At 48.4% G+C, this 14,548-nt stretch overlaps 1 protein-coding gene across 3 annotated transcripts in view; it reads right to left on the reverse strand.

The window, feature by feature from the left end:
* Positions 1–14,548, reverse strand: part of LOC118164241 — a 57,407-nt gene extending 42,859 nt beyond the window's left edge. The window contains exon 1 of one of the 3 annotated variants that reach the window (XM_035321652.1): positions 14,327–14,546. In XM_035321652.1, the coding sequence (XP_035177543.1) occupies positions 14,327–14,395 (69 nt within the window). In that variant the 5' untranslated portion in view covers positions 14,396–14,546. Of the gene's footprint in view, positions 1–14,326 lie in introns of all 3 variants that reach the window. The other 2 variants (XM_035321651.1, XM_035321653.1) reach the window with 2 other exon arrangements.

The following is a 14,548-nucleotide window of genomic DNA, read 5'->3' on the forward strand; positions in this document are numbered from 1 at the left end:
CCTTTTATTAGAAAATCTTTCCACAAATTACATCCTGGCTTTGGGAAATGGAGTCTTCCAACCTCCACAAGTTCCCACGTATGAGATCCTAGCTCCCACGTTCCAGCCCTACCAGGGAACCAGTGTTCATAGCAGACAAACTTGGATCTCAGAGCTCAAAAACTCTCACATAAAACTCTTTGCCATCACATGCAACACAGGCAAAGATTAAGGGAAGATCAAAAAAGGACTGGACATTTGTACAGATAACAAAAAATTGCAGAAACTATAAAGGTACAGAAACTATAAAGGTACAGAGAGTCAAAGACTGACAAGTTGGAGATAAACGCTCTCTCCATTCATTCTTCCTAAGTTTCAACAGCAACACTTTTGTCTCTTCAGAAGTATTCCACTAAACACAGGAGTACTGTGTTCAGGCCTCCGGCTTCCCTGGAAAACTCTCCATCTTGGGTTAGCCACATCTGTACTTCTGTCCTGGACAGCACAGCCTTGTTTGCCTCACAGACTCCACTGTGACACCGTGATATCAGAAAGCTTGATCTTCACATGTCAGATATCCCACTAGATCATTTGTTTGCAGCATATGAATTGCAGCACTGTTTCAATTGGAAGGGACCTCTTCAAATCCCCTAGTGCAGCCCCCCAATCAAGCTGGGTCAGCAAGAGCAGGCTGCCCACCACCGTACCCAGTACGCTCTGTACTTCAGCGTGCACAACTGAAGAGAAGAAAATCTCCAATTCACATGGACATGTGAGAGTTTACAAGCCATGGCACAAAATGAGCCAAAAAAACAAACGTGGGTGCCATCCACCCTCCAGTCTTTCTTCTGGAAACGTGTCCGATCTGAAGTTGAAGGACAGCAGCCTCCTGCAGATGAGGATCTCAGCCTTACGACTGGGTCCTTTACCGACGTTACTGCCCCGTGCACTTGGTATCACACCAACCTCCAGTGCGCAAAGATGGGCTTGTGGAAAATAGCCAGATGGTATTTAAGGAAAAATGAGTGTTAAGCTTGTAACTTTGAGGGAGATTTAACATAAAAGACAAACGAGCAGACGTAAGAAGCAGCTAGAGACAGAAAAATCTTTGTCTCCTCCACATTGCTGCTTGTCAGATGAGTAATGATAACTAGCCGCAGCCAGAATCGCCCAGGCCCTAAAAGGCCTGGTCACCCTTAGAGTCTAAAGGGCTGAAATACTGTTGTATTTGCACAATAAAAACATCCTGTTAAACTGCAGTTCCTCTTGGTCTTTGCTTAAGGAAGAGAAATTAACTTGCTATCACATGATCAGAAGTAATTACATTAAGATCACCCAAGAGCTTACAAAAGGAAAGGCACTCTCACTTCCAAGGTGGAACCGATCTTTCCCACCAGGCCTTGCTTAGGGGCTGCACTATCCGAAAACACACCAGGGGGTTGGCTCGGTACAGCGGAGGCTGCTTGCATGAAGAGAGGGCAAGACAAACGTACAGCTGACTGCTTGCAGCCTGAAGGGCTGGAAGCCTGCAGATGAGCACCTGTGAGCAGAGCAGCACACCTTGGAGCAGGTGGGAGTGAGTGCAGAAGGCTTTGCCTAGCCATTTCTGTGAGCAAGGGTCTGGATGGGGAAAATATTTGGGCAAGGATGTTTCCACACTGCTGGGGAGGATGGAAATTCCTTCCCCGTGCTCACCGTAGTCTGTTCTGACACTCTGCAGGAGCCCCGTGATGCAACTGCTGAGCCCCTGAACACATCCGTGACACAAGACATTTTGTGGTGGGAAAGGAGCAGGGGGGAATGAACTGAGAGAGTCTCCACTCACTCGTTCCCTTCAAGCTGGAAAAATCCTGCTCTTCCACAGCTAAGGGCTTTCCCTACACCAGCCAAAGCAGCAGCATGAATCACAAACGCATGCAGGCCGGAGGGCACCCTTCCCAATCCCTCTCTGGGAGAAGGCAGGTAGTTTACCTCAGGGGAGGCTGCTTTCCTGGGAGAGGCCAATGCTGCCTGTGCTACTGCACACGAGGCCGCTCGCTCCACAGGTTCATTCGCTGGAGCCCTGGCACCCCAGGGAAGCTCTGCAGCAAAGCCAAGCCCCATCCACGTGCCCTGGAAAGAGATCTTGCTGAGTTGGTCTCAGTCACTGGTTCCTGGCACAAAAGCAAAAAGGGATGATGAGCTCAAAGACTACTTGCATTTCTGCTCTGGGGAACCAGCTTCCATTTCTTCAGACTTGAGCTTGAAGAAATGAAACCAGTACTCAGTACTCACTCACCTTCTCCCTGCCACACTACCTACACAGCAGCTGCCAGAGACACAGCCATCCTACCTGAATTTAGTTAAAAACATTTTACTAAATATCCCCACTGTTATTTTTCCACATCAACAATTGCAGCAGTTGCCACGGGATGCTGCCTGATCTTGAATGAGGGAGGTGCCATCCTTCCAATTACAGCACTGGACAAACTCTGAATTAGAAGGTGGGAAAAGGAGACTACGAGATGCTGGAAGGCAGTTACGAGCCATGGAACACCATGAGGAAGAGGGAAGTAGTGAGTCAAACAGACCTTCAAATTAACATCTAACTCCCTTTATATTCCAAGTTCTCCTTTATTTTAGAGATACTCAGCATTACAAGGACCACTTAATGCCACCAAACCAAGCCGTAATGCTTCCTCTCTCCTAAAGAAAAGCACTAGAGTTAGAGATTAGAGGCACAGCTCAGCCTTCAAACATCCACAAGTGAAATATGACTGCCCTAACTGCATGTGGACTTTACAGCTGGGGTCCTTCAACAGCTAGGTTTCCAACCATAACAGCCCTACTTCAGAAAATACTTCTAACAATCTTTTTTCTATTACTATTATTTTACTTTTTAATTTTTCATAACAGCTCTGCCTCCAAACTTCTTTAGCCGTTTCCTTGCAAATGGCTAAGATTCAAACCAGGGTTCCTAACCCTTGAACACGATCCTGCTTGACACAGCAGCTGTCTGGCTGAGTCAGTGAAACTGGTGATGGGCTGGTGGGACACAGCACTCCTCAATGCCATGTTTTCCAGGCCTGTTCCACACCAAAGGCAGCAAAGCCATTCCTGTTTTTGCAGGAAAGCTGCCTAGAGCCTGCTTAACCTGCAGTGGTTATCCAGATCTGAGGGAGGGAGGCAGAGAATCACTCCAGAGACCACAGGTTGCAAATAGAGGACTTTTTATTTTGAATGCTTACATTATATATACACCAGCAAACGTGGTGATTGGTAACTTTCAGGATGCAAGTGGGGAGAACAATTAACCACAGAACATGGAAATTGAGCTTCTCTTCTCTCAAACAATGACTGCACTTGATTTCCAGAAGAACAGGCTGAAGTGGGGTTACCTGGATCTTAAGGGATGAAAACGCCAGACTTACTGTGAGGCCACTAGCAGTAGGTAGGTGTGGAGATGGGTGGTCCTCGTTGGTTTCAATTCCTTCCCCTCATCCTTCTGGAGTCCAATTCACACACGTGCTTTGAAGGTACTGTTTGAATGGCAAGTTCATGTTTATCTACTGCATACAGCTCCTGGAAAGAAGTTACAATGGTGGCCAACACTGACTAGAACTATAGCGATGACAGGGCTTTGTGATCCTTGTTTGCAAACAGATTGCATCAGAGGACTCCACGCAAAGGCAAGTCCTGCTTCCCAGGACTAAGCTGAGTGGGGGAGGTTTAGGTTGGATATTAGGAAGAACTTCTTTATGGAAAGGGTTGTTAGGCATTGGAACAGGCTGCCCAGGGAAGTGGTTGAGTCACCATCCCTGGATGCCTTTAAAAGACATTTAGATGTAGAGCTTAGTGATATGGTTTAGCAGAGGACTTGTTAGTGTAAGGTCAGAGGGTGGACTCAGTGATCTTGGAGGTCTCTTCCAACCTCGATGATCCTGTGATTCTGTGATTTTGCAGGGGATGGCTAAAGATAACAACTTTGGGGGCTTTAACAGAACAACAGCAAGTCCTGGTGCTTCACCACTGCCCTGGAGAAGCACAGCACAGAACACCAAAGAACCCACGGTGAGTGAACACATGGACTCCATAAGTCACCAGGAACAGCACACGTCTGATGTTCTCCGATCACTGTGAGCTGAATTCAGCCGATGTTTCCAATAGAGCTCTGCTGGTTTACAACTGATAGGGATCAGTCTTACACACACGGATCAGGTGAACCGCAGCAATAGCCTTTTCCATCAGCTCTTGGCAACTCCACATCCACCACGGGTATGTTTCCAGAAGCTCTTCATGAATACTGTTAGAGCAGCATAACCAAGATAACCCTTTTAAATTCCACTCAAGATAAGCCTTCAAAAGTCAGTATGTGCAAAGAGACTAGAACCAGACCTACCCAGCAGAGGCCACCGACAGAGACACCACTGATACATGTATATGCTGCTCCCACCAGCAAAACCTGTGTGGTGAGAGAGGACACAAGAAGGACTGCTAGCAACTAAAAGACTTTAAAAAGCCTCCTAGGCAGAAAACAGAGTACCCAGAACACCCCAAATCTTAGAGAATATCTATCTTCAAAGCCACAATGAGAAACAGAATCTTTGTGTAAACGTAGCTGCAGTCCCATCTGGGGCCATGATTTAACAGGTCACAATGCTGGAAATTACAGGTGGAACAAAGTGGCTGCAGTCCTCACCCAACAGGTGGATGGGGTCTGGCAGCGAAGGTGGAAGTACAGCCTTTAATCCTCCAGCTTCCTCCCCATCTTCCCAGAGCAGTGTGCTTTACCGAGTAAGACTGCTTCTACAGCACGGGATTTGGGGGAGTGCTGCAGCTCTGTGCAGTGAAGTGTACCATCCTTCCTGGTAGAAATATTTTTACAGTTATTGCACATTTTACAGTTATTAACTTTTTACAGTTAATAGCTATGTTACGAGCTTAAGAGGCCAGTTAAGGTTTACAGCCCTTCCTGCAGTACCAGAATCCATGCACTCCTCCACTTCCACCCACAATCAAAGCTTCCAGATGTGCCACTTCTTCCCAGGAGGTGGCCTCCACCTCTCCTCCCACCAGCCAGGTTGTGTTCAGTGCAAACACCCAGCACAGCCCCACCTCAGCCAGCAGGCTCTTTAACATGATGTTGCCATGCTATATTTTTCTCTCCACCTCTGGTACTCTACTCATGGCTTTGCTGATGAGATCATGAGATTTCTGGCTCAATCACATCCAAGTTTCAAGGATTCTCCTGGAGAACTGGGATCCACCTGCACCTTTCTCTCACCATGCATGGAGACTGCATTTCACATGCATAGCTTATAAAGGAACTAGCAAAGAAAGTAATGCCAAAATGAAGTGTCAGGAGCACGTGGCAGAGAGAAGCAGCGACCTACAGAACAGTTGTGCTGCAAAGAGACACCCTAGCAGGGAGGTCAGCTCCCAACAGCTCACAGCACGAAGCCCTAGCACTCCCCTGGCTCCCATCCCGCAGGAGCCATGTTATTCAGCAGTGTTGACAGCACAAAGCACAGCGGTCGGAAAAACAAGGAGCCTGAGGGATTAAAGACTGCAGCTCCACCTTCATCACAGGGCCTCACCCTGCAGGTCGACAGAGTGACTTAGCTCCATCTGCTATTTCCAGCCAATTTGCTGCTGGACCTCTGCTCCACAAACAGACGGAAAGCAAGACTATTTATTGAGGGCTGACAACTCTCTCAGACGTGAGAGGAGGACAGCACATGGGACACCGAGACCTGGAGGGACACCTATAGCATAGGTGACCTTAGAGCACACATGTATGGGGAGGAGAGGATGGGAGATGGTTGCTTACACCACCACCAACCATTGCTGCTCAGCCCACAGGGATTTACAGGCACTCCTCCCAGCTCACACCACATTCCCAGGGGACGAGCTCAGCTCTGACACCGTGGTGCTGAGACGAGGGGCCTCAGCACAGGCCAGCTTCTCCGGCGCTTCGCAGAGCCTCCCCAGCATCACGTGGGTCTCCTCAGCCGGGGAAGTGCTGCCTGACAGGAGCTGGCATAAACAACACGTCTGGTAACAGTTTTTCTGTTCTCTCCTCTCAAGACCTGGAGAGGCAACTGCCATTGCCATGAGATACTTTGCCAGCCAAGGGGAGGCTGCTTGTGTTGGGAGACCTCGCTTGACATTCACCTCTGCTCAGCCATAAAGAACTGCGTTAGCCAGATTTGCAAACACAAGGAACAATGCCTTACAGTCAGGCTGGAAAATGCATTTGGAGCACACAAGACGTTTCAGGCTTCTCGGCCTCCAGAAATCTCACATTAACCCTTCTGAGTGCACGCAGACACAACTTGTTTCATCTCCGTGGATTTGCACCAGGCTTGCTCCGTTTCACCACAGAACGAGCCAGTAACATAGGATCATCCCTCAAGATCCAGCTGGTCAGATGTCGTTAAAGGAAGGCATAGGACAATCCAAAATTTTTCCCTGACTTTGTGTGTACCAGATCCATTCCTGATAGGCATGAAGGGATTCCCAGTGGTTCCCACTTGGGAGGATCTGGCCAAAGGTGGTGTTCTCTTCATCCAGCACATGGAAGGATGGGTTACAGATGAGTGGCACAAATACAGCATTTCATTGTCTCTTTCAATATATGAGCCAGAAAGCACAAAATTACATTAATAAGAAGCAGCTTTACAACAAACAACAGGTTATCCTTCAGCAACACGTAGTTATGGTGTGAAACTGATTGCCACTGCCTGTTTTGCCACAGCACTGGATGCAAAGACTATACACAGGTTCACGGGGTGGGGCCTGGACAAGTTCAGGTAAAAGGAGCCCACTGGCACATTAAGGCAGAGAGCAGTTCTGTCTCAAGAAGTCCCTGAGACCAAAGCACTTTGTCCTTGCAGTCCTCCCCAGGTGCCCACTCTGGGCAGCTGCAGGAGAAAATAAGATACTTGGAGAAATAGATTCTAGGTCTAACATGGGATGGGTGCTCTTAAGCCCGTAAGTATGGTGCAGGCCATACAGCGCACGCGCCGATGTGCAGCATTACAGCACGAGTGGACGCACAGAACAAAACCCAACGGTGTTCTTGCAGCACCAGCACACTTCACACACCACAGACAACCACTGATGCAGTGGCCAAGCACTGCATGCTAAATTGGAACCATTTCGTGTGAAGAACAGAGAAGCTGCATTGCACTGCAGCCCACTGCAAAATACCATGTGATTTGTCAGTCAGAATAAAGGATTTTCTATGGAAAAAATATAAATGTGTACATACACACAGAAGCAGTTGACTTTAAGCCTCTAAGTTATGTCACTTTATATGCTCTATACCAAATACCACTGTTTTTTTCCTGTTAATTACCCTTTGGCCACAGAACTTTCTTCATTTCTTCTGAATAACCAACTCTTTGGAATGAAATAAATAAATAAAACGCACACAAACAGGCTGGCTGCAGACAACTGTCTGGAACAGCCATTTGGCTTTGTGTGCAATAACTGGGTAACAGGACATGGGAAGATTATTTTATATTTTTCCCAGCTTATACCTAGACACCCTCTCAGCAAAGAGTACTAGCTAGCTGTCCACTGGTCAACTTTCCTCGCACTGGAAACTCCCCACTCAATCGAAGGAAGTTTTCTTCTCATCACACCCATGCAGAACATGGGAGATTGTGATCTCTGATGCCAAGAAGTAAGAACATCAGTTTAAAAAACAAAAATACAAAGCACCTGCATTAGAGAAAGTGTGACCCCAATAGAAAGAAGTAAGGTAAGACCCACTTCTGAACAAAAGGAGAGGAGGGGCCTTTATGCCATTAGCAACTTGAATTCTCCACTCTCCTTGAAACTAGTGGCTCAAACCCAGGCTTGTAGCCCAGCCAAACTGATTAATCAGCTACCCAGGGCCAATCAATAGAGTTTGTTCCCTAGCAATGCCAGAAACCAAGGTCTGCCTATTCTCACGGTGGATATGTATGAATGCTGGGGTACTCAGGTCTACTTTATCCAGGTATCTTGGGCCCTTTCATAAATCTAAATTCAGATAAGGACCCTCTGCCTTGCAGTCAGGCAATAAACCTCATCCATGCCCCAAGTGGTAGACATTACTAATTAAAACCTCCTTACAGCTCCTAGGCTCATGCACCGGTTACTCTTTTCCTCAGAGGTGTTTCTAACTCTGAACTCTCAGGTTTTCACATATGGGCTGATGCTGGATGTTGGAGCAAGGATTAGGAGTCAATTCCAGGAAAGGCCTGCAAAGGGCTTTACCCAGGTGTTTGCTGGGCACAACAACAAACCAACCCAGTCATCTTAGTCCCATATGAAGGCAGCTTGCTGAGGAACACAAACCACGGCCCTGCAGTCCACTAAGCCTGAGGGACACCTCTCCTTGGAAGATGCATTCCAGTGGAGAAGAGGTGTTGATCTGTTCCCAGCGCCACAGCCCAAACCTGGGCAAACTGAAGGGGCTTTGCAGCAGGACTCTACTTCTGTAGAGAGCCTGGATGGTGGCTGGCTGCCCACCAGGAACTCTCTGTAAGTGCCCACAGTATTTCACTCTCCATGAGGCTATCAAGGCCGGTTTAGAGAGGCTACAATGCGAGCTCCTCATATGCTATACCCACACAAGCCAAGGGGACCGTGTGGCAGCAGTCCCATTCTGCTGGACTGCCTCAAAGCCCGGAAGAGGTTACCCTGGGTCTGGGAAGCAAGAAGAACACAAGAGAGCAGAGGAACACCCAGAGGTACCCTGAGCTGTCCACCCCAAGGTGTGACCAGGCTGGTGCAAAGGAAATCAGACTTCCAAGAACTGAGCTTCACATGTGCACCACGTCCCTACAGCTCGGGCAGGCCTGGGCCAGCACAGAGACAGCTCTGCACAGATCCGATGGGGCCATCTGTCCTTTACCTCTAGGCCTGGGTCACAGAGGAGGCAGGCTGTGTCACAGCAGAGCCCACACCTCACAGGGAACGCTTTCTGCACAGATAAAGGTCACGACTAATTGACTTTTCTCTAAATCCTCGCCTTGGTGTTCACACTAAGCACTTGTGGGTGGTGCTGGTGCCTATTCAAAAACAGCTTAGCTGGCCGGCTGCGCTGGCCAACGGTGGAGAGAGGACAAGCGGGCTCTGCCCACGGCCACGTACAAGAGTTACTGCAGAAGAAAACAGCCTCGAGTGCACACATACCTGCAGTGCTGGTTGCTAGGACGAGTCGGGTCACCCAGCAACCCGAATCCCACTGAACGGGGGGCTCCAGATAAACGCGTGAGGGTAGAAAGGGCTGGCGCTGCCTACACTGTGGGTGGGAGTGCATTTTCCACTGAAAAGGGAACGCAGCTCTTGGTTCCCATACCGAGGCATCCCAGTAACACTTCTGTGACCCCAGACATGCTCCAGGAACAGCCAGAGAAGCTGGCCAGACTGGCACGCTACGGCCAACCACCACTCCACAGAGATGTCCTAAGTGGATGTAAGCTTTGCACCTAAAAAAACAAACAAAAAAAAACAAACCCACTGCTTTGCAAAAGCCATAAAAAATAACTGATTACCTAGGTCTGCTTCCTATTTTCACTTCAAATACAAGCCATACTTCTGCTTGAGAAAACTTAATATCTCTAACAGTGCAACATAAATCCAGGAGCTGTTAGACGATGCACGACAACAAGTCGGACTGCACTGTCCAGCGAAGTAAAATGGATTAATCTGTTTTCACTGAAAAGTTAAACACACAAGATTACATTTTCAGAATTCAGTTTTTCATTCAAATAAAACCGAGAATTGGGAAATACAGGGAAAAATCATGGGATTTCTTTGTGACAGTGGGGGGGATCCTATATGAAACTATAGGCTAGATTCAAATAAGTAAGTCGTAAACAAGTCCAGCTGAGCAGATGTCTCACTGAACTATCCCAATGAACTTCCCTGCATGCCATATCTGTAAGATCTGGTATTTTCCTGAAGCCCCACTCCCTGGAATTAAGTCATTACAGAAGATTATCAGTGCTGGACGACTGCACAGAAAAGACGACAAACCTTGAAGAGTCAGAACTTAGAAGTGCGTAGGAAAAATTGAAAACCTATTATTTTACAAGGCCTCAGGCAGAGGTCTCAGAAACGTAAGGTTTCCGAGTGGCTGGGATTATTTGCTGCTCTATTCTGCCACAGCATTTTTAACCCACTAACACCATTTTAGTTTTAAATTATCACTGTTACCAGGTGTTAACAGGAGGAATAGTAAAGCTTTGGTGTAAAACAGTCCTACAGCAGCGAACCTGTTCAGTGGGACGTGCTGAAAACCCGCAAAGGAGAGAACAGCTTCCCGCACCGCGGGGGACTGATGAAGCTAAGTTTTCCCTGCGCCAAGCTGTCTTCAGCCAGGCTGAAGAGCAGTGTCTAGCCGAGCACGTGACAGGCAGCCAGCCCAAAGAAAGAAGGAAATTAATCTGCCCTCATTCATACAAAGCATGAGCCCTTAAACAAATCCTTGAGAGTCTACCCACTGTGCGTCAACATAAAGATGCTACTTTGCTCCTTTTTGATCCGAGAAGAAAAAGTTGAAGTTTTTTACCCCTCTTGCTCTGCAGAGTAACCAGCTACTGCTGGGACAGTGACTCACAAGCCACTGCCTGCAAGCCTGAGGCTCGCTGTGCACAGCCGACTGAACCCCTTTCACACAGGATCGGGACAATTCCCAGTGGCTCCTCAGGGCCAGCCAGCCTGATCAGGTCTCCAAGCTGCCTCCAGATGCAGATGCCAGCAGAAATACCTGACATGAACCCCTGGTCCCCATCGCTGCATACACACGTCTACTGGCCGTGAGGGTACGTGGAGAGCTGCCGTGGTGGCTTTGTTAGTGCCTCATGCTTCCCTTTTGAGCAAGCGTAGGGCCAGAATTACACAGCAGAGAATGCACTTCTGGCACCAGAACAGACTCACGTGTGACTTCATTTCGCTGATCTACGTAAAGGAAACGACCAACGTGTCCTAGTTGTTCTAACCTTGGCCAAAGAGGAATTTGCCCGATACACGAGTAATTCGGCAACTTCTGTGGATTAAAACATCAGTTGCATCGCCTCCAAAGTTGTTTGTTAACAGCGAAGCTGGAATGGAATTGCCACCCTTAAAGCACTGAGCTCTCGTAGGCTGCATGTTCCAGCCAGTTAATTTTATACACCACAATCCAACTGTTTCATTCTGATAGCACCTAAGGCCACTAATTAAGGGCTTAGTTTGACTGGCAATGCGCAGACTTGTTCCAACCAGATGCTCCCTGCCCCAAGGAGCTTGCTTGCAAGCAAAGCTTACAAAACAGACACCTACACTTGATCCACTACACAACTGCACGGGGACACAAGAGTCGAGGAGGGATTTGGAAGAAATGCATTTGTCTGAGAACCCCCTGCCCCAGGTTGCGGGGATGAACAAGGTGTTTCATTTGTAGACAGCTCACTGAGTTGGTTGGAGAGCACTTCTGAGGCTCAGTATCAGGACTCCATCTCATAAACCCACATACAACCCCAGGATACACATTTTAAAAGCCACCCCAAACAATTTGACTTATAATTCAGGAAGGGTTACCAGTCCAAAACTATGAAAGAAAATAATAAAAGATACTAGGCTGTAATACTGGAAAACCAGCTAAAAATTCAGGTCTTGAGGCCTCTCTCACTGCCCTTATTTGCAGCATATCACTGCCGTGTGGCACAGCCTCTTTTCCTCACTCCTCCCTCCTGTCCTACACAGCCTGCTCTGGAAGAGACCCAGATGCCACCTGTTATCGAAGATAATCCCTAACCTGTACTTTCAGATCTGCTGTTGGCACTCGATTTCTAACAGCCAGGCAGAAATTGGAGGTTTCTGAATCTGACCTAATCTCTAGCAAGTAACACCAGACTGTCGAAGCAAGAGGTAGAACAACAGGCTGAGACGTAAGGCTCCCACTCACAAAGTTTTTCCATTATTAAGGAAAAATAGTCCATTACTATTGCTCCAAAGCATCCTGGATTCGCTTACTTGAGGCGATGGCAACCACCCATCTTCTGCGAGACTAGGAAGACCCATCACAGGCACACGTGATCAGTTCAGGACATGGTACCAAAATGAGATCTTTAGAGCGGGCAGAAATTTCATCCTGAAAAGGTTCCCAAAACTTGGATGCCAACCCAAGGTCTGTCAAATCTCCCAAGTTTACAAAAATGAGTTGACAATTTACCCAAGGACAGTCTCCCAGGACTTTGCCTGATTGCAGTGCTGTTGCAAGCCTGAAACACAACAGCAGTTTGTTTTCCCTTGAATTTGGGAACTTCCAACAAAGGTCATAAAGTGCAAAAGCAAGTGGGTAATGAAGGAGAACAGCTGCTAACCACACTACTTTTAAAGCTCAGCAAGCTCTTGGTTTGGGTGATAGATAGAGATCAGTACATACCCAACCCAAATTAGTTGCTTATTCTCCATTTACACTACTACAGACCTGATTTTGTGCTCACACCTAACTTTTCACTAGGTTTCAGTGACAGCAGGATGGGGCCTTTTAAACAAGGCACATACCATGCATGCCAAAATACGCACACACCTGCACAGACCTCAGACAGCTGGAGATGAGGCAGTTGTGAGGACACAAGCCCAGCTGTGCCTGGCAGCCCCACAAACATCCGAGGGCAGGACAGGGATGGTGCAGCACACCCGGACTCACTGCGGGCTCCAAGCGCAGCGCAGCCACAGGAAGCTCCCACGCTGCTCACTGCTTGTGGCACCTCTCCCACATCCACACCTGCAAAGAGATCTGGCCCAACACCTACGACAGAGTATTGCATGCTCTGTTAAGTGATTAGTATGCTGGTGCAAGGCTTAAATAAGACCAGGCAGCCGCACAGGGTCCCCAAAGGCCTACAAAACACACACAAAACTAGAGTTTGAAAGTCTAGCTTTCTGCCCGTATGCATGTATACCAGTCGTTGTACCACTCCCCGTGGCAGGCTGCAGTGCTGTGCATTAGGCTTACTTGCAAGTGACAGTGCAAGCTTAAGTCTGTCTTCTCAAGTGAGCCTGCAAAAATGCAGACCACCTGTTTCCAGCACAAAACCTTGGCGCTTATAAGAAAATGGCTGCAGATACCCACTCCTGGGGGTTTCCCTGAGTGCCCCCAAGCATCCTGAAGGCTGTATGTCTCCCTGAAAGCTCCTTCCAGAGCATCTCATGGTTTCACAACTTGATGATCCAGGATAAACAATTAAGCTAAAGGAGGCGACCCCAGCCACAAGTCCCAGAAACACTGCATTCAAAAGAAATCCCCCACTGCCTCTGCACAGAGGTGTTCTGCACTGAATCTATCCACCACAAAGCAACGTCTATTTTATTTTCAACAACAAGATCTAAGTCTTCCTCCCCCAAGAGCAATAGGAGCTTCTGGAAGAAGTACACGGGCACAGAAAAGAGGCACCATCAGCATCCTTCCTAACAAAGTTGCAATCAGTCTGTCCAGAGCGACCATGCAGAAGTGCAGACGCGCTGCAATCCGCCTCTGTGTAACACATACAAAAGACTCCACTAGAGCCTGGTATATGGAGCCCCAGCCCCCATCCCAGGCAACGAGGGCTGACAATTTTCCCACATCCCTGCTTGGATGTGGGGCCAGGCACTACTCTTCCAGCAGCACTGATGTGGGTCCAAAGTAACTTTGCTGATTTGAGCGGGTCCCCCTCGATTCACAGTACTTCTGCTGAATCAAACCTGGTAACCTTTTGTAACTAAGATCACTGCGACTCCATGTTTGCCCCATTGCATATGGCTCAGAAATTCCTCCATGCATTTGGCAGGAAAGGTTTGGGTATTCTTTATCCTGTATCTGTGATCCCAGCTTTTCATTTGAATGCTAAACAAGGACATAAGCAGAGTTGGGAAAGCCATGGGTGAACGCACGGAGCCAGACTGCAAACTTCAGCTCAGATTCCAGCCTTCTGGACCAGAAGGGAGAGAAATGCAAATACTGAGCAGAAAGGTATTTCAGGCAAATCATGTTTGCACAGTACCTAGCACAGGGGGTTCTAGCCCGGCAAGGGCTGGGAGCCTACAGCTTACATGCACACAAAGGTACCTAGAGAGACAGGCAGTTGCCTCCGCTGCCAAACGTGCACCCCATTAAAAGCAAACACTTCTTGGCTGAAAAACAGCCAAACACTTTTACCTTTACCTGCCTTGTATATTACCTGCCGGAGTGGGCTCTGATGGCACTTCGAGAGGAATACAGCCCGGGCCAGTTCTTCCTGAGCCCAGCACAAGCAGCGTGAGTCAGGAGCTGCTGCCATCCCCGACGCCCGGTACCTGTCCGATGCAAGAAGCAGCCGAGGCGAGACCGCCCGGCTCTTACCTTTAGCTGGAAGGGCTGGATTTCGTTCAGACTCTGGCTCCTGAGCTTTTTGGTGAGGACCTTCAGCATGGTACAGAGCCGCCGAGGGGTCGGGCACACGCACGCACCCACATGTGCCGAGCGGCTGGGCTGGGGGGCAGGAGGCAGGAGGGGGGGCGGGCGAGGACCCCCCCTTCCCAAAACCTTAATAATAATAATAAATAAATACCAAACTCCCCCCCC

Source organism: Oxyura jamaicensis, chromosome 3 (assembly GCF_011077185.1).
Source record: "Oxyura jamaicensis isolate SHBP4307 breed ruddy duck chromosome 3, BPBGC_Ojam_1.0, whole genome shotgun sequence".
Lineage (NCBI taxonomy): Eukaryota > Metazoa > Chordata > Aves > Anseriformes > Anatidae > Oxyura > Oxyura jamaicensis.